General features: G+C 48.9%; 1 protein-coding gene across 1 annotated transcript in view; it reads right to left on the reverse strand.

Annotated features, from left to right (window-relative positions):
• Positions 1–2849: 2849 nt before the first annotated feature.
• Positions 2850–27920, reverse strand: part of ENO4 (enolase 4) — a gene marked incomplete at its 3' end in the record, with an annotated part of 34122 nt that continues 9051 nt past the window's right edge. Inside the window, 8 exon segments of the mRNA XM_056530001.1 lie at positions 2850–2917; positions 6940–7129; positions 11951–12076; positions 12223–12390; positions 15025–15093; positions 15543–15671; positions 15951–16120; positions 27543–27679. Coding sequence (XP_056385976.1) covers positions 2850–2917; positions 6940–7129; positions 11951–12076; positions 12223–12390; positions 15025–15093; positions 15543–15671; positions 15951–16120; positions 27543–27679 — 1057 coding nt within the window.

Raw genomic sequence — 27920 nt, forward strand, 5'->3', positions numbered from 1 at the left:
AAAACACTTACTGCGACCACAGGGGAAAGTTGTGGTTTTCCTAATACGCGATGCAGCTAAAAACTAAAGTGTAATCACAGCAATATAACAATTTATAACCTGCACCACAACCCACAGACCCTGCCCTTCAGGTCTATACATTATTAGTGTTTAGCTTCTGAACCGCAATATAAAAAGGGCCTCAAATGCTAAACCTTGCCCTGACCCTCCTCCTGTGTGATCAGTGCAGGGATCCAGGCTCCTCCTCCTGTGTGATCAGTGCAGGGAATATGGCTCCTCCCCCCTTGTGATCAGTGCAGGGAATCAGACTCCTCCTGTGTGATCAGTGCAGGGAATCAAGCTCCTCCCCCTGTGTGATCAGTGCCGGGAATCAGACTCGTCCTCCTGTGTGATCAGTGCAGGGAATCGGGCTCCTCCTCCTGTGTGATCAGTGCAGGGAATCGGGCTCCTCCTCCTGTGTGATCAGTGCCGGGAATCAGACTCGTCCTCCTGTGTGATCAGTGCAGGGAATCGGGCTCCTCCTCCTGTGTGATCAGTGCAGGGAATCAGACTCCTCCCCCTGTGTAATCAGTGCAGGGAATCAGACTCCTCCCCCTGTGTGATCAGTGCAGGGAATCGGGCTCCTCCCCCTGTGTGATCAGTGCAGGGAATCGGGCTCCTCCCCCTGTGTGATCAGTGCAGGGAATATGGCTCCTCCTCCTGTGTGATCAGTGCAGGGAATATGGCTCCTCCTCCTGTGTGATCAGTGCAGGGAATATGGCTCCTCCTCCTGTGTGATCAGTGCAGGGAATATGGCTCCTCCTCCTGTGTGATCAGTGCAGGGAATCAGGCTCCTCCCCTGTGTGATCAGTGCAGGGAATCAGACTCCTCCTCCTGTGTGATCAGTGCAGGGAATCAGAATCGTCCTCCTGTGTGATCAGTGGAGGGAATTGGGCTCCTCCTCCTGTGTGGTCAGTGCAGGGAATTAGGCTCCTCCCCCTGTGTGATCAGTGCAGGGAATCAGGCTCCTCCCCTGTGTGATCAGTGCAGGGAATCAGACTCCTCCTCCTGTGTGATCAGTGCAGGGAATCAGAATCGTCCTCCTGTGTGATCAGTGGAGGGAATTGGGCTCCTCCTCCTGTGTGGTCAGTGCAGGGAATCAGGCTCCTCCCCCTGTGTGATCAGTGCAGGGAATCACGCTCCTCCCCCTGTGTGATCAGTGCAGGGAATCAGACTCCTCCCCCTGTGTGATCAGTGCAGGGAATCAGGCTCCTCCTCTTGTGTGATCAGGGATCTGAATCCTCCTCCTCTAAAAAGTTCAGGGAGTCAGATTCCTCTACCTGTGTAATCACTAAAGGGAGTCAGGCTCTCCTCTTCCTTTGTGATCAGTGCAGGGAGTCAGGCTCCTCCTCCTCCTGTGTGATCAGTGCAGGGAGTCAGGCTCCTCCTCCTGTGTCATCAGGGCAAAAAGTCAGACTCCTGTGTGCCTAATTCTGGGAGTCAGGCTCCTCCCCTTCTAGTGTAATCAGGGCAGGGAATCAGGCTTCTCCTGTGTGAATGATTCAGTAATTAATGCTACTCTTCCTATGTGATTGATTCAGGAAGTCAGGCTCCTCCTCCTATGTGATCAGGGCAGGGAATCAGGCTCCTCCTAACTGTATGATATGGAAGGGTAGTCAGGCTCCTCCCCTTGACAGACTGATTCAGGGAGTTAGGCTACTTCTCCTATCTGGTCAGGGCAGAGAGTCAGGCACCTCAGTATAATTGGTTCAGGGAGTCAGGCTCCTCCCACAGAATAATTGGTTCAGGGAGTCAGGCTCCTCCTACAGTATGATTGGTTCAGGGAGTCTGGCTCCTCCCATGTGATCATGGCAGGGAGTCAGGCTCCTCCTATAGGTATGATATTGGTGGGTACTCAGGCTCCTCCTACAGTATGATTGGTTCAGGGAGTCAGGCTCCTCCCACAGTATAATTGGTTCAGTGAGTCAGGCTCCTCCCACAGTATGATTGGTTCAGGGAGTCAGGCTTCTCCCATGTGTTTTGGTTCAAAGAGTTGGACTCCTCCCATGTGATCAGGGCAGGGAGTCAGGCTCCTCCCATCTGATCAGGGCAGGGAGTCAGGCTCCTCCCATGTGATCAGGGCAGGGAGTCAGGCTCCTCCTCCTATATGTATGATATTGGGGGGTACTCAGGCTCCTCCTATATGTATGATGTTGGGGGGTACTCAGGCTCCTCCTCCTATATGTATGATCTTGGGGGGTACTCAGGCTCCTCCTATATGTATGATATTGTGGGGAACTCAGGCTCCTCCTCCTATATGTATGATATTGGTGGGTACTCAGGCTCCTCCTATATGTATGATATTGGGGGGTACTCAGGCTCCTCCTCTTATATGTATGATGTTGGGGGGTACTCAGGCTCCTCCTATATGTATGATGTTGGGGGGTACTCAGGCTCCTCCTCCTATATGTATGATGTTGGGGGGTACTCAGGCTCCTCCTATATGTATGATGTTGGGGGGTACTCAGGCTCCTCCTCCTATATGTATGATATTGGTGGGCACTCAGGCTCCACCTCTTATATGTATGATGTTGGGGGGTACTCAGGCTCCTCCTCCTATATGTATGATATTGGTGGGTACTCAGGCTCCTCCTCTTATATGTATGATGTTGGGGGGTACTCAGGCTCCTCCTCCTATATGTATGATGTTGGGGGGTACTCAGGCTCCTCCTCTTATATGTATGATGTTGGGGGGTACTCGGCTCCTCCTATATGTATGATATTGGGGGGTACTTAGGCTCCTCCTCCCATGTGATCAGGGCATGAAGTCACTGGAGACGGAGAATCTCATTATAAGAACAAAACCTTACCAGATCTACGATGCCGTCCTCCGCACTCTCCTCAGACGTGCCCCCCAGAACTGTCAGACGCTTCTCTCCTGGAGGAAGAATGACAAGTTACAGGGGGTCGTGATCTAAAGACGTCTTTGATTGCTTAGGAAATATAGAATATCACAGACACCAAAAAAATGGGTGTTAACCAAAACCAAAAAGAATCATTATAGTAAATGACTGGGGATATATAATCCTCACAGATAGTAACCCACCTATCTCCGAAAAAAGCTAATAATCTCCCATAGGCAAATGATACAACACAAAATAGATTGGAGCCATTTTAACCCCTTAAGGACCAGGCACGTACTCATCCGTCCGTGGGAATTTCGCATCCCGCCGCGTGGGTTGCGTAACCGGACGCCTGCTGAAATCGTTCAGCAGGCGTCCGAGGCAAATGCAGAGGAGGGGGGTCCTGAGACCCCCCCCATGTCGGCGATCGCAGAAAATCGCATGTCAATTCAGAAAATAGTGAAAATAGTGATGATCTGACCTGTCAGTGACAGCCCAGATCATCTTGCAGGGTAGGAGTGAGGTCGCAGTGATGCGATCTCCTCCTATCCCCTACTATTGGTCAGAACTGATTCTGACCAATGGCAGAGCAGGACAGTGGTTTGCTATGGCAACCCCCCATTCTGCCCACGACTGGATGTCAGGGGGAACATGGGGAGAAGATGCCTGGGAACAGCTGATCGTCGCTGCAGACTGCTGGATCCTGGCTTAGGTAAGGAAGCCACGTTGGGGGGGGGGGGGAATGAAAGTGAAAGTAAAGTGATGTTTACTGTGGCAACCACTAAGAAGGCCAAACTGCAACTCCCAGCATGCCCAGACAGCCAAAGGCTGTCTGGGCATGCTGGGAGTTGTAGTTTTGCAACATCTGGAGGGTCACAGTTTGGGGACCACTGTTACAGTTGTGCCCAAACTGTAGCCCTCCAGATGTTGCCAAACTACAACTCTCAGCATGCCTAGACTGCCCAGGCATGCTGGGAGTTGTAGTTCTGTAACATCTGTCCCTTCAGATTTTGCAATTTTCATGAAATTTTTGAAAATTGCTGCTCTACTTTGAAGCCCTCTAATTTTTTCAAAAAGTAAAAATATGTTCATTTTATGATGCCAACATGAAGGGGACATATTGTATTTGTGAAGAAAAAGAAAACATTTTTGGAATATCCATTTTCCTTACAAGTAGAGAGCTTCAAAGTTAGAAAAATGCAAAATTTTAAACATTTTCATGAAATTTGGGGATTTTTCACCAAAAAAGGATGCAAGTAACGACGAAAATTTACCACCAAAATAAAGTAGAATATGTCACAAAAAAACAATCTCAGAATCAGAATATTCGGTAAAAGTGTTTTAGAGATATTAATGCTTAAAGTGACGGTGGTCAGATGTGCAAAAAAACGCTCTGGTCCTACAGTGAAAATTGGCCTGGTCCTTAAGGGGTTAAAGAAAAATACAAAATATACTTTATTCAATCAAACATGAATACATAAAAATAGAGGACTCCCACCCAAATGGGGGACAGAACAGCAAGGGTGACCCCTCAGGTCACAATGAGAACTAGTAGAAAAAGACATAAATAAACAAAGTGAAGAGTATTAACTCACAAAAGTCCAATAGTGCCTAAAAAAAGGCTACAGGTACAGCTAATCAGAAACAAGGTAGAACATACTTAACCCCTTCCCGCTATAGGACGTATGCATACGTCATAGTCATCTCCGGCACTGCCGCGGGCAGTGCAGGAGATCGGCGACTGGAATCGGCTGTCAATCATAGCCGGAGTTCCGCCGCAGCTGCCGGAGCCGGGATAGCTCCGGTCCCGGCAGCATTAGGCTGGGTTCACACCACGTTTTGTTAAATACGGTTCCCGTATACGGCTGGGAGAAGGGGGGGCGGGGCTTAATTGCGGCACCCGCACTCAGCCGTATTCGGGAACCGTATTTAATGTTTGTGGTCGACCGCGTTTTTGCCTACAGTCGGGAAACCGCATACGGCTGAAAACGAAGCCGACCGGAGGCTGCGGTTCACTCCGGTCGGCTCACAGACCTGCATTAAATACGGTTCCCGAATATGGCTGAGTGCGGGCGCCACGATTAAGCCCCGCCCCCTCCTCCCAGCCGTATACGGGAACCGTATTTAACAAAACGTGGTGTGAACTAGGGATCGACCGATTTTCGGTATGGCCGATAATCACGATTTTGGGCCTTATCGGTATCGGCAATTACCTTGCCGATAAGCCGATAATGCCCCGCCCCCCGCACCGCCCCCCCGACCCACCGCACCGCGTCGCACCCCCCACCGTAGTGCTGGGCGGTATACCGGTATGAAGCGGATACCGTTTTTTTTTCTCCCACGGTATGGATTTTTGCGGTCGGACCCCTCCCCCACCCTCCGAGTCAATAAAAAAAAAATTAAACTTACCCGTAATGGGGGTGGTCCGGGCCATCCATCCTTCCTGTAGTGTCCGGCGGCATTCCGGGTGGAGGGTGAACCGGTCCGGGCTGTACTTCTTCTCCGGGGGTCCTCTTCTCCACTCCGGGCAGGCTCCGGCCTAGTAACGCTGCATAGACGCCGCTACGCCGTGACGTCAGGTGCATCGCTGCGCACGGGCGTCACTGCGCAGCGGCGTCTATGCTGCTTTACTAGGCCGGAGCCTGCCCGGAGTGGAGAAGAGGACCCCCGGAGAAGAAGTACAGCCCGGACCGGTTCACCCTCCACCCGGAATGCCGCCGGACACTACAGGAAGGATGGCCCGGACCACCCGGACAGGCAGGGGGAGAGAAGCGGGTGGAGGCGGTGGCGGCGGCCTATGGCACCACAAAAGCCACTGCAGTGCATTGATTTAAAGCACCCGCTTTAAATCAATGATCTGCAACGGTGTCGCAGGGGGATAAATAGCCGATAACTTATACCGGAATATCGGTATAAGTTATCGGCTATCGGCCCTAACCTCCACCGATTATCGGTATCGGCCCTAAAAAAACGATATCTGTCGATCCCTAGTGTAAACCCAGCCTTAACCCCATAGATGCCGTGCCCATGATCAATCCTGATCACGGCATCTATGGTGTTGACAGGGAGAGCGCTCTCCCCCTGTTCTCCAACGGCCGCGCCGCATTACAATGGCGGGTCGCTGTTGGTTGCTATGGCAGCAGGAGGTCAGATCATGACCTCCTGTCTGCCTGCTACGGAAGCCTGTGAGATCCAGCCAGAGGTCTGCAGCTCATCAGGCTATACTGTGCTGCAGTACAAATGTATTACAGCATAGTATAACCTGTAAAAAGTGTAAAAAATTTTATAAAAAGTTCTTCAATAAAAGTATGAAGTGTAAAAAAAAATAAAAATGCCCCTTTTCCAATAAAAGCCCTGTATTATCACCAAAAAAAATCAAAAAACACAAATCATATACATAATAGGTGATGCCATGTCCATAATGTTCTGTACTATAAAACTATAATGTAAATTATCCCGCACGATGAACGCCGTAAAAAAAAAAAACATAAAAAAAGCGTGAAATTCGCCATTTTTGGTACAAATAGTAGAATAAAAAAGATCAAAAGGTAGCACGTAGCACAAAAATGATACCAATAAAAAGCACAGCTCATCCCGCAAAAAATAAGCCCTCACTCAATGGCGTCGGACGAAAAATAAAAAAGTTACGGCTGTTGGAAAATGAATGGCAGAAATAGAATTTTGCTCAGAAAAGGAAAAAGAACATGGAAAGCGACATAAAATGGGCTTCGCAATAATCGTACCGACCCACAGAATAAATATAACATCACTTTTACCGCACAGTGTACACCATAAAAAAAAAAAAAAGCCTGGTCATAGAGGTAAAAAATGGTCCCGTCCTTAAGGGGTTAATCAAAGTGCTCCCGAGGGGACACCACCCCAACGCTACGTTTCGGGACCGAAGCCTTTCTCAAGGCATCCATACACCAGACCCTCATGTAATGTCCCTATGCTGGCTATTAACCCCTTATATGTGTATAAGGCCACATCGGCCTGTAACAGAGCAGTTTGGACCCCATTATGTCTCCTCTTTGTACGGACAATTTGTTCATCTTACCTTCAATCAGCCGCACGGCAGCCAGCAGGTCGGACACTGTGGTTTCATTGGTCAGTTTAAGGATGGGGCCGCTGCAGACAGGGGCGTTACTGCCCTGCAGGAGGCCGACCACCGATCCCGATGCCACGTCTGCCATCAGGTAACATCTGGAGCCGACAGCTTTTCCCAGAGCCTCCCACTGCTGCTTGTCCTGTATGGATACAAAAAGATAATGGAGAGGGTCACCACCGGGGATCAAGGCAAAAGCGATCGGCTTCTGGGTCTTAAAGGGGTACTCCGCCCCTAGACATCTAATCCCCTAAAGCAGTGGTCTCCAACCTGCGGACCTCCAGATGTTGCAAAACTACGACTCCCAGCATGCCCGGACAGCCAACGGCTGTCCGGGCATGCTGGGAGTTGTAGTTTGCAACATCTTGAGGTCCGCAGGTTGGAGACCACTGCCCTAAAGGATAAGATGTCTGATTGCGGGGGTCCCACTGCTGGGGACCCCCGCGATCTCCGTGCTGCTCCCTGTGTATCGTTTAGAGCATCAGGTGCAGCGCCGGAGGCTCATGACGTCGTGGACATCACGCCCCTCCCATAGACTTGCTTTGAGAAGGCGTGGTCAACATAAGTGGAGTCATCTGGCACGGAGCGTAGTTGGCTCCATGCACCGGATGTCTGGCGTGCCGCAGCAGAGATCGCGGGGGTCCCGCCATCAGACATCTTATCCCCTATCCTCTGCATAGGGGATAAGGTGTCTAGGTGCAGAGTACCCCTTTAAAGGGGTACTCCGCCCCTAGACATCTTATCCCCTATCCAAAGGATAGGGGATAAGATGTCAGATCGCCGGGGTCCCGCTGCCGGGGATCGCTGCTGCAGCACCCCGCTATCATTACTGCACAGAGCGAGATCGCTCTGCATGTAATGACGGGCAATACAGGGGCCGGAGCATTGTTACATCACGGCTCCGCCCCTTGTGACATCACGGCCCGTCCCGTCAATACAAGTCTATGGGAGGGAGCGTGGCAGTCGTCACGCCCCCTGCCATAGACTTTTATTAAGGGGACGGGCCGTAATGTCATGAGGGGCGGAGCCATGACGTCGAGCTGCTCCCAGCCCCTGTATCGCCCGTCATTACGCACAGAGTGAACTCGCTCTGAGCTGTAATGATAGCGGGGTGTTGCAGCAGCGATCCCCGGGTCCCCAGCAGCGGGATTGTGGCGATCTAACATCTTATCCCCTATCCTTTGGATAGGGGATAAAATGCCAGGGACAGAGTACCCCTTTAAGTAAAGATCAGATTTACTACAGGTAGAAGCTGCAACAAGATGAGGGAGGCCTCTGCTGCTAATTTACTACAGGGGTCAGAGGTCACAAGAGAGCTGCCATTGAGTGTGGATACCGGTCAGATATCAGATATTTGATGTCATGTGAGAAGACAATGATTGTTATTTGTTTATTGATTATTTTTGTAAAGGGGTATTCTGGTATCAAATATTGGAATTTTAATTAAACTACCACCCCAAGATATAACTCACTATTCCCTTACGTCCTAACCAGTAGCACAGATGGGGTATTTCACCCCCCCTCGAACTGGTAGGACCTATGGAATGTCGTTGACATAAATTAGAAGAAATTAATTAAAATAAACCCGCCCCAAATGCCCCTATAAAGAGGGAGACCACCATAAGGTCACTGTGTTTTTTCTGCCCTCCCGGACAGTAGGACCTATGGTGATCTCCCTCTGGAGATTTCCTGCTATTTTTTTACTTCTCCTGGATTTTTATTGTTTTGTAAGACTTTTTTGGTCTGGGGTGATGACTTTTTCTTCCCCTCTTCAGTACTTCTGGCGGCACTCTGTCTCCCTGATTCGCCTCTCATGTGTTCTGTGCTGCTTGGTGCGGAGCTCCGTTCCGTGGGTGCGGCCATCTTAGGAGGAAGTGACCTCTCTGACGTCTTTTCCTCCTCACTCCTAGATGGTCTCTGCCGCTTGTTTTAGTTAGTTTAGGCTGGGGCCGTGCTGAGAGCTCACTGCTGCTGAGGAAAGAACCTAAGGCGGTTCTGAAACGCATCCAGCCTAAATATAACTTATGTCACCAATTGATTTATATAATCCTATCGGTTAAATGAACATTTGCTGCTGTTTCCATTGAAAAAGCTACTAAGAAGCCACTGCCCGGCATCTGTTTACTACGTCAATTTGAGCGGGCTGGACTTGCTGCGGCAGGCGGCACCCAGGTTGCTACCCCTGGCACGGCTCCACCACACAGGAGGCTGAGGAGATGCGAGGCACAGGAGGGATAAGACAGCTCGTAGTCAGGATAGCAGAAGGTCAGGGCAGGCGGCACAGTAGCGTAGTCAGGAACGTAGCAAATGGTCAGTAGGCAGACGGCAAGGAGCAAGGTCAGGTTACGGAACAAAGGGTATGATACACAGCAAAGCAATAACAGGAATGCTTTTTCTTGGGCTCAATTCAACAAAGATCCGGCAGGGAAGTGAAGAGGGTGGAGGAATTTATCAATGAGCCACAGGTGACTTACACTAATGGGCCCACTGGCCCTTTAAATTTTAAAGCTCCGGCGCACATGCGCCCTAGGGGACAGGGACACGTGTGCTGGAGCAGAGGTAGGAGAAGCACCAGGGGCTCGTATGCCTGCGCGTCCCACGATAAGAGTCCAAGCCCCGCCAGCAGCAGCAAGTAACGGGACCATGCGCTCACAGCCAGCGTGTGCGGCCAGAGCGCGTAACAGCTATCCTCCCCTTCCTCCTTCAGCAAAGAAAGAGGTCCTTATAACCTCGACATTTCGAGATGTCTCCACATCTCCTTGGATAGATACAAGGATTTTAAGAAAAGCTGAAAATCTTCTCATCCTATTTTCTGGAGCCAGGAAAGGTTTCACGGCATCAAAACCTTCGATTAGCCATTGGATGAAAGAAGCCATTCGGTAATCGTTATTGTCCCAGGGTCTGAAGCCACCAGATTTTTTGCACGCTCATTCTACCAGCGCTGTTGCAACATCCTTTGCGGAAAGGAGCCTTTTGCCTCCGGAACTCCTATGCAAATCTGCCTCTTGGAGCTCTCCCTCTACTTTCATTTCACATTATAGGGAAGATTCGAGAATCTCCAGTATTTCTTGTTTTGTGCAGAAAATATTGTCCTCTGCCTAGCATGAGGACCCTCCCATGGGGCATTCTACTCGCTAAATCCCCATCTGAGCTGCTGGTTAGGACTTACAGAAATCGTTAATTTCTAACAATAATTTGTTTTCCTTTAGTCCTAACAGTAGCAATTATTTTCTTCTACTTGTCATTTACACAGTGAACTTATGGTGGTCTCCCTCTTTATAGGGCATTTGGGGGCGGGTTTATTTATTTTAATTAATTTACTAATGAATTTCTTCTTATTTACATTTTATTTCTTATTTCTTTCTTATTTCTTCGTCATTAACATTCGATAGGTCCAAATACCCCAGGACTAAGGAAAAACAAATTATTGTTAAAAATCAACGAATATATTACAAATTGTACTGGCTTTAGCATGTTTTTATTTGATTCACTCCAAACAGGAAGTTGTGTAGTCCTCTCAATGTCAGTGTGGTGTTGTCTCAGCAGCTTAGCTGCTCTTCCCTTTTTCTCCTGACAGGAAGTTGCGTAGTCCTCTCATTGTCAGTGTGGTGTTGTTTTACCAGCTTCTCCCTCTTTTCTGATAGGAAGTTGTGTTATCTCATTGTTAATTTGGTAGAGGCTCCTCCCTCTCTCCCGAGATGACGCACCATCCTCTGCTGTCTCAGGAGGCGTGGCTGGATCTTGTCTGTAAGATCTAGTCCCACCTCCTGAGTGATGTAATCACTTCTGATCCCCCACTACAGCTATATCATCATCTTCCTGTCATATACAGAGAAGCAGATGGAAAATGAATACAGCAGGTGCTGCAACCTCACTGATTGTGTGATAGTCTGCTGTAAATTCACCTGGCTGTTGATGGACTTCTTTCTTCAGATGAGTGATTGACATGACATTCCTTCTTCTGCAGAGGCTGGGTTTGCATTACATCTGCCCTGGTATAATCTTTTCTCATAATAAAACAGCTCCAGGTAGCATTCTTATTGCCGCCTTATGTCACAATGTGGCCCCTACTGAATATTATACGGCTATCGAGGATCATTCGCAGTCACATGACGTGTGGTGTGATGACATCACAATTTATACAGGATTACCGTATTTTTCGCCGTATAAGACGCACTTTTTCTTCTTCTTTCTTTTAGGGGGGAAAAAGTCGGTGCGTCTTATACGGCGAATACACCCCCTATCGCGGCGGTCCCTGCAGCCACCAACGGCCTGGACCCACGGCTAATACAGGACATCACCGATCGCGGTGATGCCCTGTATTAACCCTTCAGACGCGGCGATCAAAGCTGACCGCCGCGTCTGAAGGGAAAGTGACCCGGCTGTTCAGTCGGGCTGTTCGGGACCGCCGCGATTTCACCGCGGCGGTCCCGAACAGCCCGACTGAATAGCCGGGTTAGTGCTTACAGGACACCGGGGGGGGACCTTACCTGCCTCCTCGGTGTCTTCTCTGTTCAGGGATCCCCCGTATGGCCGGCGCTCTCCTTCCTCGTCATCACGTCGTCACGTACGTGCGTCGGCGTGCGTAACGACGTGATGGCAGCGACGGAGAGCGAGGATACCCGGCTGGCAGCAGAGACGTTCCGGAGCGACGGAGACAGCGATGGAGCGACATCCAGGGCAGCGGTGACGGGTCTGGAGCGGCGGGGACACGTGAGTATTACCTCCTATGCAGTGGTCTTCAATCTGCGGACCTCCAGATGTTGCAAAACTACAACTCCCAGCATGCCCGGACAGCCAACGGCTGTCCAGGCATGCTGGGAGTTGTAGTTTTGCAACATCTGGAGGTCCGCAGGTTGAAGACCACTATTGGGTTCAAAATCTTAATTTTTTTAGATTTTGCCCCTAAAAATTGGGTGCGTCTTATACGCCGGTGCGTCCTATATGGCGAAAAATACGGTACCTCTTTCCTGAAAGGATCCAGTAACGCTACGATGGCGGCGTGCCGTTTTATTAAATCCACGTACAGCTCGACCATCTCATCCGGACTCTTCCAGGTTCCGCTGGTGACTTCGTATCTCCCTTTGTTCTGTAGGGGGAGGGGGGACATGAAGATGCATTTTATTGCACACACTAAACAGGAAAATTAATAAGGTCAAAGGTCACAAGCAACAAATTAAACCAAACTTGTATTAAAAAAACGTTTTCAATTAATCAGCGCGACTCGCTACTTACATAGTCCATTAATTCGTGGGCCGCACAATTTATGGCTAAATACACGTCCGTTCCCAGTTCTAGGCCGAGCTGCTCGCAGGCGTCTCGAATTAACTCCAGAGGTTGATCCAAGCGTTCGCAGGCGAGGACGAGGCAGCCCAGCGGCGACACGCTCTTCATTACCGACTGCTGGAATAAACAGAAGACGACTTAACGCAAATCAGGAAATGGCAACAGCGAAAATCAGAGGTCTGACCCGCAGCACTTTAGCGCGTGCAGCCGCCATTAAAATCTGCTACAAAAAAAAAATCTTCACTGACAAATCGCTCAATGTAATTATTATTGTACTTCACGTTATCCCCCCACAGCCTCATACTGACCTCTCCCACCCTAAGAGGGGTCATTTACTATGATGCGTTCCTTCGTGTTCTCACAGCGCCCTGTAATCACAGGCTTCTATCTCACTTTATTCTTATATATGTCAGACCACGAGGGACGGGAGGGTCCCCCAGACCTAAGAAAAAGCTCATCCAGACCCCTGTCCTCCTCCAGACTCATCTGCCTTCCTCCAGACCCCTGTCCTCCTCCAGACCCCTGTCCTCCTCCAGACTCCTCTGCATTCCTCCAGACCCCTATCCTCCTCCAGACCCCTATCCTCCTCCAGACTCCTCTGCATTCCTCCAGACCCCTATCCTCCTCCAGACTCCTCTGCATTCCTCCAGACCCCTGTCCTCCTCCAGACTCCTCTGCATTCCTCCAGACCCCTGTCCTCCTCCAGACTCCTCTGCATTCCTCCAGACCCCTGTCCTCCTCCAGACCCCTGTCCTCCTCCAGACTCCTCTGCCTTCCTCCAGACTCCTCTGCCTTCCTCCAGACTCCTCTGCCTTCCACCAGACTCCTCTGCCTTCCTCCAGACTTCTGTCTTCTCCGCTAGACGACTCTGCCTTCCTCCAGACTCCTCTGCCTTCCTCCAGACTCCTCTGCCTTCCTCCAGACTTCTGTCTTCTCCTCTAGACGACTCTGCCTTCCTCCAGACTTCTCTGCCTTCCTCCAGACTTCTCTGCCTTCCTCCAGACTTCTCTGCCTTCCCCCAGACTTCTCTGCCTTCCCCCAGACTTCTCTGCCTTCCCCCAGACTTCTCTGCCTTCTCCTCCAGACCCCTCTGTCCTGCTCCAGACTCTTTTGTTCTCCTCCAGACCCTTCTGTCCTCCTTTTGGCTCTTCTCTCTTCCTCCAGACTTCCCTGTCTTCTCCTCCAGACCCCTCTGTCTCCTTTGCCCTGCTCCAGACTCTTCTGTCCTCCTCCAGACACATTTGACCCCTCCAAGAGGGGCATCCGAGCACACAGTATATATGTACACACGGTATATATGCACACACAGTATATATATATATATATATATATATATGCACACACAGTATACATATGCACACAGAGTACATACACACTGCACACAAAGTATAGATGTACACACAGTATATATGGACACACATAGCATAGCTCTATATACGCGTCTATTTTCGGTAAGCAGTGCTGGAGGTTCTTTGCGCAGTTCTCCCCTGCAGGACGGAGGAGATGAGGGACAGGTGGATTGTGTAACCACAGAGAGAGACGTGAATAAAATAAATTGTCATTGTTACACAGCGCTCGGCGCCGGCGCCCCCCTCAGGTGTATTGTCTGCCCTGAAGCCATTACCGGGTGTTAATTGTATTATCCCACGCGGTTTTGTAATGCCATCAGTGGCAGCATAAAAAGGGGGTGCAGAAAATACACGGAACCAGCAGCCACTGCCGAATTACTGAGCGTTCCCACCAGCAGGGGGTCATTATCTACACAGCCGATACCGCACGCTGCCCCCCGACTAATTACCATGTAACGGGGAATGACTAATGCCCAACCCAAGGAGAGGTGGTATATACAGTCAGTATACAGGGGAGGTGGTATATATACAAGAAGTGGTATATACAGTCAGTATACAGGGGAGGTGGTATATATACAGGAAGTGGTATATACAGTCAGTATACAGGGGAGGAGGAATATATAGTCAGTATACAGGAGGTGGTATATATAGTCAGTATACAGAAGGTGGTATATACAGTCAGTATACAGGAGGTGGTATATACAGTCAGTATACAGGGGAGGTGGTGTATATACAGTCAGTATACAGGAGAGGAGGAATATATAGTCAGTATACAGGAGGTGGTATATACAGTTAGTATACAGGAGGTGGTATATACAGTCAGTATACAGGGGAGGTGGTATATATACAGGAAGTGTTATATACAGTCAGTATACAGGGGAGGTGGTATATATACAGGAAGTGTTATATACAGTCAGTATACAGGGGAGGTGGTATATATACAGTCAGTATACAGGAGAGGAGGAACATATAGTCAGTATACAGGAGGTGGTATATATAGTCAGTATACAGGAGGTGGTATATACAGTCAGTATACAGGAGGTGGTATATACAGTCAGTATACAGGAGAGGAGGAATATATAGTCAGTATACAGGGGAGGTGGTGTATATACAGTCAGTATACAGGGGAGGTGGTATATACAGTCACTATACAGGAGGTGATATAAACAGTCAGTATACAGGAGGTGGTGTGTACAGTCAGTATACAGGAGGTGGTGTGTACAGTCAGTATACAGGAGGTGGTGTGTACAGTCAGTATACAGGAGGTGGTGTGTACAGTCAGTATACAGGAGGTGGTATATACAGTCACTATACAGGAGGTGGTATATACAGTCAGTATACAGGTGCGGTGAAACATAAGTCAGTATAAAGGTAGCATATACAGTATACAGATTGCACTTACTCCTCCCTTGCTCTGCGCCTCCATCTGCTTCAGGATCAGTGTCTGGAGGGACGAGATCAGGTCCAGGCTCTGGAGGAGAAGTGACAGCGCAGAATATTATCTCATCTCGGGATATTCACATTTTATTTACACATTTGCAGGAACGCGTTTCGAGTCAGCACTTGACTCTTCATCAGATGCAGTGCAGTGTTTCCCAACCAGAGTGACCACAGCTGGTGCAAAACTACAACTCCCGGCATCGGCTGTCTGGGCATGCTGGGAGTTGTAGTTTTGCAACAGCTGGAGGCACCCGGGATGGGAAACGCTGAGATAGTACATGGTGGATCTGATGAAGAGTCAGGTGTTGACTCAAAACACCACCACAGGAGACATGAAGTATTACAGTTACCACTGAAACCAATGGGCTGCCTATATATACGTTGAAATCCTCTATTGCCGCTGCTGCTGATGTCACATGACCGCTATGACAGAGGAGGAGGGGTTAACTACGTGTGTAATGTGCCTGGAGCGGGTCAAACCTGTGCCGTGGCCGTCCCCGGCTTTGGGATCACCATGATTTCTTTCATGAGGTTGAGTTTTCCGGGAGAGGATTTTCCACAGCTCAGCAGCGAGATCAGAGGCGTCGGGATCGCCAGCTCCGGGGGCGGCTGCATTAAGGAACACAGAAGAGAAATGTCACTTTAGAGTTTTTGTTTTTACCCTTCGGGGGGCGATGTTCACGCGGCTCGGTATTGTTTAGTGTTATTGGAGGCAGACAAAGCCCCTGAACATGGGAAGGAAAGTTTATTAAAGTTATGCAAATGAGGGGGAGGGGGGGAGTCGGGGCACAATGCTCGCAATTATGTAAATGAGAGGGGGGGGCACAATGCTGTGAATATGTAAATGAGGAGTGTGAGCGGCAATTAGGGAGATGTTAAAGATGTTACCTGCTGCTGCTGTAACGCTGCTATATGCGAGTGCAGCGGGATATCACGGAGGGCCGCGCTGCTCTTTGCTACAGCCAGTGACACCGCAGACAGCGCTAGAGCGCCCCTGATGGCCGGATCAGGAGGCTCTGCAGGGGGGATCGGCTTCTCTGACACTGCCACCTTCTTACCTACAGAGATAGTACAGGATATAACTCAGGGTCAGTACAGGATAAGTAATGTAATGTATGTACACAGTGATCTCACCAGTAGAATAGTGAGTACAGCTCTGGAGTAGAATACAGGATATAACTCAGGATCAGTACAGGATAAGTAATGTAATGTATGTACACAGTGACCTCACCAGCAGAATAGTGAGTGCAGCTCTGGAGTATAATACAGGATATAACTCAGGATCAGTACAGGATAAGTAATGTAATGTATGTACACAGTGACCTCACCAGCAGAATAGTGAGTACAGCTCTGGGGTATAATACAGGATATAACTCAGGGTCAGTACAGGATAAGTAATGTAATGTATGTACACAGTGACCTCACCAGCAGAATAGTGAGTGCAGCTCTGGAGGGTGTGGTCGCTAGGTGTGTCTGTTGCTGAGCTCCTGAGACTCCAGACTTCCAGAGGAGAGAGGCTGATTTTTCCACCTGCTTTCCCAGGAAGGTGGCAGATTCCTGGGGGAGCCATCAGCATGAATCCCCTGACCTCCACTCCTCGGTCCAGGCTGGCGAGGGGTGTAGAGGGAAAGCTACCAGCCAGTGCCCCGGCTGGAGGGGTTAGAAGATCTGGCAGGGTCCGCAGCGATGTGGATTCTATCCCTCCAGCAATGGTTGGAAGCCGCAAGGCTCTCAGCCAGGAAGAAAAGCCTGCAAGCAAGACAGGTTTAAAGAAGGTCTCTGCAGCACAGAAGAGCTCCTCCAAGAGCCAGGTTGTGGAGCAGTGGGGCCAGAGAAGACCCAAGGAGTCTATGGCGACATACAGCTCCAGACTTGCTGCCAAGATTGGTGAGTACGAACTCCTTGGGAAGAAGCTGAGGGAGCTGAGAGAGGAGCTAAAGTTTGCAAAGTATCAGGTGAGCACAACTACCAAGCGCAGGAAACCAGAGTACTCTGCAAGGGTTAAGTCCTTGAGGCTGGAGCTGGAGGAGACTGAGCTGAGGAGAATGGCTGTCCTGGAGGGGAGCGATTTATTTAGGGAGAAACTTCTTAATGAGGATCGCTCCTCCAGGATGAAATCCCCAGTAAAAGAAGAGGAGATTGGGGGTGATTGTTCAGCAGATGAGAGCAGTAGTGAGGATGAGGTCCAAGAAATGGAGGCTGAAGAGGCTAAGGTGCTGGCAAGTGGGGAAGCTGTGGAAGCCAAGCCGCAGCCAATGCAGGGTGTGAACATGTCCCAAGCAAGTCTACCTGCAGGACAAGTGGCATTACCACCTTCATCGGGCGAGAGTGCTGGCGAGGAGGAGGAGGGTTGTGGTGGTGCCCTGCTGGCACAAATTGTAAAGATGGAGTCCCCCATGCATTTGGATAATTTTAGTTTTGGCGACGACCTTGGAGAGGAACAAATAATAAAAAAGAAGAAGAAAAGACAGAAAAAAACATCTGAGCAAGTAAGCATGATTTATGTTCCTTTTGTGCACCCTGGGCCGGCTGCAAAGTCAGTTCAGGGTGCAGACCCTGGTAATCTGCCTGTCCCCCCTTCTGCAAATGTGGAGCGGGGCCAGAACACCGGGGATAATACAGTAAAGATGGGGGAAAGCGCTGACCTCCCTTGTCATAGTAGCGGGGCCAGCACCGGCAAAGATGCGGCCAAGGGGCCGGACAGTGTTGCGGACAAGGTAGCATGTCCCCAGTTAGGGGATATTTTCATTGCGGGGCACTCCTCTGCAGGTGAGGGGGGGAGTGTCCAGGTGGCAGAGGTTGGTATGGAGCTCGGGCGGCCGGGCAATTATAAAGACAAGGGAGAGGGCAGCTCCCAGAACAGGTCTGCCACTGCGGGGCACTCCTCTGCAGGCAAAGGGGGGAGTGTCCAGGTGTCTGGAACCGAAGCGCCATTCTCGGCGGCCGAGTCAGCGGTGTCTGGCTCTTTTGAGTTGTGGCGCTGTGGTGGGGCTGCTGTGGGTGGAGCTGGCGGTGGAGGACTGGTACCACAGGAACATGGACATGATACAACCCATGCAATGTTAGTAGCAGTTAAAGAAATTGAAGCCGAGGTATTGGCGGAGGCCGAGGGCAAAGTATGCGACAAAGCAGCTTCTTCCGATATTCCTAAAGGGAAGACTGCTGCAAGGTTGAGTGTGCCCAATGAAGCCAATGATGCAAGTGTAAAGCCCGGCATCATAAAGCCAGCAAGATTACATCCCGGCCAGTCTAGTGCAGCTAGGCAGGAGGAGACAGGCACAAGTGTTATGTATAATGTTACTGCCTCTACTGTTGTTTCTGGGGGGAGTGGTGTCGGTCCGGCTGCCCCCCCGGTAGCGACTGCTCCAATAAGGAGTTATGCTAATGTCGCTGCTGGGGGTCCCAGGGGATCCTCATCTCTTAATCCAGGGGAAGGTAACTTGCAACAGCGCCTCCTGGAGGCTTTAAGGAGAGGGGATAGAACGCTCCAGGTAGAGGACCGGGAGGTCGACTTGTCTTTTTGGATAAAAAGACATGGACTTGGGGCATTCCGAGAGCATAATGGGGAGGTGGTCTGGTCCCTTCCAACAAGCGGGCAGGAGCGTGGCCGGAGGAATGTGGCCCGTCTGGTATGGAGAGGCGGTGATGCATGCCCTTCTAGGGCAAAAGTTGTGGAGCTTCTTTTCCAGATGGGATTCAGGGCTAATGACATCTTTGCTCTGATCCACCCCTTCGGTACCTCTGAGTTCGACATCAGTTTTGTGAAGCCAGAAGGGCTTGAGCTCTTTTGGTCTAATCACGCACTGGTGAAGGACGAGCCTGTCTGGCAGGATTTCGCTGTGAAGGCGGTATCCCGCCAGAGTTTTGTCAAGAAAGTGACCGTTCTGACACGTAACGAGTCTCTTTCTTGCTATGACATAATGACCTGGCTGAGCAGGTATGGGGAGGTGACGGACGTCCCCAAGAAAAATCTGGATGAACATGGCATTTGGTCTGGAGCCTGGACGTTTTCCGTCCGCCTCCGCCGTTCAGGTAACACTGTCGCACACATTCCATCAGCCGCCTTTCTCGGCCGCGATAGGATCCAAGTCTTTTACCAGGGACAGCCGAAGCTGTGCCACAAGTGTGGTGATCCCACACACTTTAGCGCAAACTGCACTAAGCAGATGTGCGCATTGTGCAGTGCGGAGGGTCATCTGGCTGCCACCTGTGGCCAGATTCGCTGTAACCTGTGTGGTGACCTTGGTCACCCATTTAGCCGGTGTCCCCGCTCATTCTCCAATGCTGTGACCACCCGGGATGGGGAGAGCAGTGAGGTTGCCTCATCTGGGGTGGGGACCAGCAGAGGAGAAGGGGCACTAGAGCCAATGAAGAAAGTTAAGAACAAGAGCCCCTCTAAGCTTAGGAGGGAGGAGAGGCGCAGAAGGAGCAGGGATCTTGAAAGTTCCCTGGTAGAAGGTGTAGTCCGGGATCCTGCTCCCGACGCTGGCTCAGAGAAGACAGCTGAGGCTCTTGGGGACGCCGAGTTAGGTGAAGAGATAAGGAAACTTCGTAAAGAGGAGGCAAATAGGGCCATTTCCTCAAGTTCCTCTCAATATGAAAGTTTGGATGAGGAAGATGGGAAAGGGCAAAAGGAAAAACAAAAGTGCGGCAGAAGGAGGCAGGGCCAGAGGGTACTCAGGGCATCATCTTCCTCCTCCGGTGTTGCAGGCCAAGTGCCTGGGAAAAGCCTGACCAACCCCCCTCTGATCGTTCTATCCAATAGGTATCGGGCCCTTGGCAAGGACTCTTCCCTTTCTTTGGAGGGGGAGGCTGAGAGTCTTTGTTCAGAGGCGGAGGAACCTCCGGGAGGTGCTGAGCCTGTTCCTTCTGAGGTAACTTCCTTGGGAGGGCAGGTGGCCCCTGGGTCAGGAGATGAGGATCGTGGGATGGATATGTCAGCATCCCTAAAGAGGTCTAAAAAGAAGGAAAGGGGGTCTTCTTCTGATGGGGAAGGGGGAAGAAGAAGGGTAAGAGGTAAAGGGGATAGGCCATCCAACTCTATCACTCAGGATGGCGGCACTCACCCCATTGACGCTGGCATCCATTAACTGTGCCAGCATTAAGTCTGATATGGCTAGATTTGCAGCCTTTGATTTTCTCGGCAGAGTTGAAGCCGACATTTTGTATCTGCAAGAGACCAGGTTGTCAGATCTAGCCTCCCTGGTAAAAGCCAGGAGAGAGTGGAGGCGCGGCCCCTCCCACTGGTCTCTTGCAGCTGAGCCATATAGTGGGGTGGCGGTCCTTTTTACCGCTCCTGTTGAATGCAGACGGGTTATCGAGTTGGAAATGGGGAGGTGCCTGATCTTAGATGTCCTCATGAAGGGGCAAGAGCTCCGGCTCATTAACATCTACGCCCCACAAACAAAGTGGGACCGTAAAAGCCTCTTTATGAGGATCAAGCCCTTCCTTTTTACAAGTCGGCAAGTGATCTTTGGAGGGGACTTCAATACTGTCACGAGGTCCCAAGATAGGAGAGGCTCCAATGGTCCGCTGGCTTATGATAGTACAGCCCTCAATAGCATAGTTAGGGAAGCTCGCCTAGAGGACGCCCACATCCGGAGCCCCTCAGGCCACGCGGGTTTCACCTATCATCGAGGTAGCTGCAGGTCTAGGATAGACAGGTTTTATTTAAAGGAGGAAGCCGTCTCTTCCGCAGTGTCCGTGATTGAGGTGGAATTCTCCGATCACTGTATGATTTTGTTTTCCTTGAATGTTTCAGAGACCCCCCGGATGGGTAAAGGTTATTGGAAGCTGAATTCGTCCCTCCTGGAGGAAGCGGAGATAAGACAGTCCTTTGAGGATTTTCTTCAGAGTCAGGTACCTTTACTGGGCCTTTGTAGTAGTAAGTCAGAGTGGTGGGAGATATTCAAGAAGCGGGTTGCGGGGTTCTTCCGCCAGCTCTCGAGCCTCAGGTCCCTGAACAGGTATCGCCTGTATCAGGGTCTGAGGAGGAAACTCGAGCTTCTCGTCTCGACTGGAGGTAGCCGAGAGGATATCTCCAGAGTGAAATCCTTGCTGATGAGGTGTCAGTACGATAGGCACGCATCTTTGGTTTTTGAGAGGGATTTCGGGAAGTACCGCTCGCCCGACCCTTACAGAAACTGTAAGATGTCAGTGAGTAGTAAAGTCATTTCAGGACTGATCGATAGTACGGGATCTCTGAATCGGTCCAGATCAGGGATCCTGGAGGTTGTCAGATCCTTCTACTCACACCTCTTGGGGAGGAAGGATCTAGATCGGGACAAGATGTCGGCTTTCCTGGCTGAAACCATTCCTGAGCCAGGGGTAGACCCCTCTCTTGATGTTTTGGCAGAAGAAATCAGGGAAGAGGAAGTGAGACTGGCGATCGAGGGGCTTGCCCCTAAGAAGTCTCCAGGTCCGGATGGCTTAACATCCGAGTGGTACAGGACCTTTAAGGAGTCTTTAGCTCCCCTCTTGACTGAGGTATTTAATGAGTGTCTCTCCTCGGGCACTCTGCCAAAGTCAATGAGGAGGTCGGCCCTGATTCTTCTCTCAAAGGGTAAAGATCCTAGCCGGATTGAGAATTGGAGACCCATAGCTCTTCTCAATACGGACAGGAAGCTTCTGGCCAAGATACTGTTTAATCGGTTGGTGAAGTTTGCACCCCGGCTCCTTTAGGGGGCCCAGCACTGCTCTGTTCCGGGCCGAAGCACCTTAAGTGCTGTCCTCAGTGTCAGGGAGGCAGTGGAGCGGAGTAGTGCGGGTCTCTGGAAGGGGTACTTGTTGTCCCTGGATCAGGCCAAAGCATTTGATCGGGTGAACCACGAGTACCTCTGGTCCGTCCTCCTGAGATATGCTTACCGAGTACTTTTGTGAATTGGCTTGTCACCATATATGCAGGGGCAGAGAGTTTCCCACTGGTGAACGGTTGGTCTGGCCGCTCTTTTGAGGTGGGGTCCGGAGTCCGTCAGGGTTGTCCTTTGAGCCCGCTGTTATACGTGTTCGCAATCGATCCCTTCGTCCGGAGGGTAGATTGTGGGCCGTTAGCGGGAGTCGGGATGAGTCTGGCGGAGCTGGATGTCGCCCAGAGAGTGGTGGCGTACGCTGATGATGTCACCATTTTCGTCTCCTCGAGGGTGGAGGTCGAGGTGGTGATGTCGGAGGTGGATCGTTACTCGGAGGCATCCGGGTCCAAGATCAATCGGGATAAGTGTGAAAGTCTCTGGCTGGGAGGGGGGGATCCCATGTTTGATCTCCCGGACACCCTTCCAGGGCTCCAAGAGTCAGCAAAAGTTTTGGGCATCACATTCGGCCAGGATGATTATCCCACCAAAAACTGGGATGGTAAGCTCCAGGATGCCACTCAGAAGGTGGACCAGTGGAAGGGTTGGTCTATGACCCTCAGGGAAAGGGTACACCTGATCAAATCGTACCTGCTCCCCTTGTTTATCTATCTGGGCAGCGTATGTATCTTGCCAGAGGCTTACTACACTAGGATCTACAGCCTGTTTTTCCAACTGTTATGGGGGAACAGGTTGAACCTAGTCAAGAGGGAGGTTACGTACCGCACGAGGAGACTAGGGGGTTTATCTATGGTAAACCCTGTGGTGTTCTTAACGAACACCTTCTTGAAAGCCAACATCGCAAACCTCTGGAAAGAGAGGGCTCCTCCGTGGGTACTCTCCTGCAGGGAGTGGTTTCAGCCTTTCTTCCAGGAATGGGAGACAGGAGGGCAAGTGAAGGACCTCCGTACACCACATGGATATCTTCCGGCTTACGCTACCCCGACTCTGAAGGCGATACGTCGGTGGGGTCTGGGAGTGTGGGAGATCAGGACCCAGTCAAGGCGTTCCCTTGAGAAACGGGTTCTGTTGACCCACTTCCAGAAGCCTCTGGCGCTCAGGGACTGCCCAGGTCGGGATCTGAGGGTTGGTTTAAGTCTTTTGAACTCGAAACGGATCCCCCAGAAGTTTTGGGACTTGGCCTGGCGCTGCTTTCAGGGGAAGCTATGTGTAAGGGACAACCTGAAGTGTAGGAGCTCTGATGACCGGGACTGTCCCCGAGAAGAGTGTGGGGACACGCTGGAAAGCATGGACCATTTCCTGCTTCATTGTCCCTTTAATATAGGGGTCTACAACCGGGTGGGCGCTTCCATCGGCTGGAGTCAACTTGCCGGCCTTGCCTATCCGGAGTGGGCTTATGGAGCATTCAAGATCCTGGGTGGCCGAGATCGGTGCACATTATTTTTAGTTAGCTTAGTGGTTAGGTACCACACGTGGAATGCACGGTGTTTAGTATCTACACAGCGGAAAGTCCTCTCTGAGGTGGAGGTCTGTAGGAATATCACTGGTGACCTCGGGAAGATCAGGTCTTTAGAGTATGGCAGATTGGGTACAAGTAGGGCTTCTCTCCTATGGAGAGGGTTTTCATTTGATGTGCCCTAGATGCTGAACCCTTTGGGGGAGGCACCTTAATTCTGGTTAGGGATAGAGTGGTAGGGTCAGTGTAGGGTCAGTGTGTAGGGACAGCTTAAACTTTAGGGGCAGCGATAGTGTGAGTCTAGGGAAAGTAGGTGAGGGATAGGTTTAAAAATTATTTGGTATCTGGTCTGCCATACTCTGATCCCGGTGGAGGGCTGGCGCATGTCACCTTTAGCTTTTTGTTTTGTTTTAGAGAAATGAGTGTATGAAGGGCTTGCAGGTAACTGAACTTGGGCCTTACAATTGTTATGTTATGTATATAGTAATGTAGTTATATGTATAGTTATGTTATGTATATAGTTATGTTTATGTTAATAAGTGTATAGTATGTGTTTAAGTAATTATGTTGTGTGGCAAAAATTTTGCTGGCATGGCTGAATAGGCCTTGCTTTTACTTTCTTGTATATATGTATATAGGGGGCTATAGAATAGGTTGGGTGGGGGAATGGGGGGTAAGAGGTGAGCTGGGTGGAGCCATTGATGAACAATATTGGACTCCATGATGCCTGGCTCCTGGTGTGGATTATGGACTGGACTGGACATTTATACCATCTCATGGCCAGAGGGGCTGGAGGGGCTTTGGGATTAGATAGTGAAAGAGTTGTTATTGTTATTCATTTACCTGTATTTCTGTATTACCGTATATGTATGCTTATTAATGCTTAGTTACCTTTCGTTTTAGTTAAGGCAGCCAGATCTATTTGTTTAGATTTTTATTTTTTATTTTTATATTTATATATATATATATATATATATATATATATATATATATATATATATTAGGAGAGGATGGGTATGAGTGTGATATCCGCTAATGATGGTGGTGAGAGAGAGAGAGAGAGAGAGAGAGAGAGAGAGAGAGAGAGAGAGAGAGAGAGAGAGAGAGAGAGAGAGAGAGAGAGAGAGAGAGAGAGAGAGAGAGAGAGAGAGAGAGAGAGAGAGAGAGAGAGAGAGAGAGAGAGAGAGAGAGAGAAAAAGTGTATGTATGTATATATGTATGTTTATGTTTATATGTATGTTTATGTTTATATGTATGTTTATATGTATGTTTATATGTATGTTTATATGTATGTTTTGTCTGTAATGTATCTGCTGCCTGTTAGTCAATATCTTCATTATGTCCAGGTTTGGACGGCTTTTATTTCCTATTGCCGGGTATGGCAGAGTTTTTGTTTGTGTATTTGGTGTGAGTTTGGTGTAATGTATGGTGTTGGGGTACACATATTATTTCATTAGTTTATATATACGTGTACGTAATTAGTTTTAGTTGAAACTGGACTGGCTGGTAAAAGTTTAGTTTTTGTTATAATGACAATTTGTCTTATTTTGTTTCATATTTATGGCGCATGTAAGCTGAGTTTATGTTATGTATTATTGATTATGTCTGTTATGTTTTAGATTTTTATAATAAAAAGATTTACAGGATATAACTCAGGATCAGTACAGGATAAGTAATGTAATGTATGTACACAGTGACCTCACCAGCAGAATAGTGAGTACAGCTCTGGGGTATAATACAGGATATAACTCAGGATCAGTACAGGATAAGTAATGTAATGTATGTACACAGTGACCTCACCAGCAGAATAGTGAGTACAGCTCTGGGGTATAATACAGGATATAACTCTGGGTCAGTACAGGATAAGTAATGTAATATATGTACACAGTGACCTCACCAGCAGAATAGTGAGTACAGCTCTGGGGTATAATACAGGATATAACTCAGGATCAGTACAGGATAAGTAATGTAATGTATGTACACAGTGACCTCACCAGCAGAATAGTGAGTACAGCTCTGGAGTATAATACAGGATATAACTCAGGATCAGTACAGGATAAGTAATGTAATGTATGTACACAGTGACCTCACCAGCAGAATAGTGAGTACAGCTCTGGAGTATAATACAGGATATAACTCAGGATCAGTACAGGATAAGTAATGTAATGTATGTACACAGTGACCTCACCAGCAGAATAGTGAGTACAGCTCTGGAGTATAATGCAGGATATAACTCAGGATCAGTACAGGATAAGTAATGTAATGTATGTACACAGTGACCTCACCAGCAGAATAGTGAGTACAGCTCTGGAGTATAATACAGGATATAACTCAGGATCAGTACAGGATAAGTAATGTAATGTATGTACACAGTGACCTCACCAGCAGAATAGTGAGTACAGCTCTGGAGTATAATACAGGATATAACTCAGGATCAGTACAGGATAAGAAATGTAATGTATGTACACAGTGACCTCACCAGCAGAATAATGAGTACAACTCTGGAATATAATACAGGCTATAACTCTGGATCAGTACAGGATAAGTAATGTATGTACACAGTGACCTCACCAGCAGAATAGTGAGTACAGCTCTGGAATATAATACAGGATATAACTCAGGATCAGTACAGGATAAGTAATGTAATGTATGTACACAGTGACCTCACCAGCAGAATAGTGAGTACAGCTCTGGAGTATAATACAGGATATAACTCAGGATCAGTACAGGATAAGTAATGTAATGTATGTACACAGTGACCTCACCAGCAGAATAGTGAGTACAGCTCTGGAGTATAATACAGGATATAACTCAGGATCAGTACAGGATAAGTAATGTATGTACACAGTGACCTCACCAGCAGAATAGCAGGTACAGCTCTGGAGTATAATACAGGATATAACTCAGGATCAGTACAGGATAAGTAAAGTAATGTATGTACACAGTGACTCCACCAGCAGAATAGTGAGTACAGCTCTGGAGTATAATACAGGATATAACTCAAGATCAGTACAGGATAAGTAATGTATATACACAGTGACCTCACCAGCAGAATAGTGAGTACAGCTCTGGAGTATAATACAGGATATAACTCAGGATCAGTACAGGATAAGTAATATATATATATATATATATATATATATATATATATATATATATATGCAAATCAGCTCATCACATAACCTTCACAGGTAGTGTGTCCTGCAAACAGCTCAGGCTCCATTTAAAGGGGTACTCCAGGCCAAAACTTTTTTTTATATATCAACTGGCTCCGGAAAGTTAAACAGATTTGTAAATTACTTCTATCAAAAAATCTTAATCCTTCCAATAGTTATTAGCTTCTGAAGTTGAGTTGTTGTTTTCTGTCTAACTGCTCTCTGATGACTCGGGTCCCGGGAGCTGTGCAGTTCCTATGGGGATATTCTCCCATCATTCACAGCTCGCGGGATGTGACATCATCATTGAGCAGTTAGACAGAAAACTTCAGAAGCTAATAACTATTGGAAGGATTAAGATTGTTTAATAGAAGTAATTTACACATCTGTTTAACTTTCCGGAGCCAGTTGATATATATATATATATAAAAAAAGGTTTTGCCTGGAATACCCCTTTAAGAAGTCTCAGAACTGATTGGGATTTATGCCAAGCCAGAACTCTCTCCAGAAGGAAAGAGGACCCATCTGCAGATGGGTCCTCTTTCCTTCTGGAGAAAGTTCTGGCTTGGCATACATCCCAATCAGTTCTGAGACTTCTTAACTGGAGCCTGAGCTGTTTGCAGGACACATTACCTGTGAAGGTGGTGTGATGAGCTGATTTGCATATTTTTGTACCCAGGAGCCTGCGGAGTACTATATGGCCTACTTGAATCTCCGTTTTACACCAGAAGTGGTGTCCTCTCCCTGAGGAAAGTACTGACCCCCTTTATATATAAAAATAAATATTAGAGATAAATATAAGATTTATATGGACACTATTACTAGGACGAACCATTTTAACACTACGTGTGCACATTCAGAACAAATCCAGGCCGTATCCACAGATATTCGTCTGTCGTCACCTATTGGCTGAGGTTGCTGCCCTGTAGAGGAGTTCAGGGGGCTATGTTTGCGGGGTATACCTGTTCAGGGGGTCTGTCCTGGTAACAGCTCACCCTTATAGTTAGGCAGGTTCCCTTATGACAGGTGGGTCACTGGAGAGCTGGGTGTTTGATGCTCTCACCTTTAGCGCTTGTCTTCTTCTTGCTGGCTGGGGGTGATGGTGCGGGGGATGGGACGGACACTGTCGGGGACGGCGCTTTCTCACTCTCGGCCTCTCTGCATTCTTTGTCTTCTTGCTTCTTTGCCCTAAAATAATCACTGAGAGAAGAAACGGACAGAGTGGTGAGAGACCAGCACTCAAAACAGCTGGAGGTCCACAGTTTGTGACTACTGCCCTACTACACGTCCTCCAGATGTTGCAAAACTACAACTCCCAGCATGCCCGGACAGTTGTAGTTTTAGTTTTGCAACAACTGGAGGTTCACAGCTCGGAGACTACTACAGGTCCTCCAGCTGTTGCAAAACTACAACTCCCAGCCAACAGCTGCCCAGGCATGCT

Source organism: Hyla sarda, chromosome 7 (assembly GCF_029499605.1).
Source record: "Hyla sarda isolate aHylSar1 chromosome 7, aHylSar1.hap1, whole genome shotgun sequence".
NCBI lineage: Eukaryota > Metazoa > Chordata > Amphibia > Anura > Hylidae > Hyla > Hyla sarda.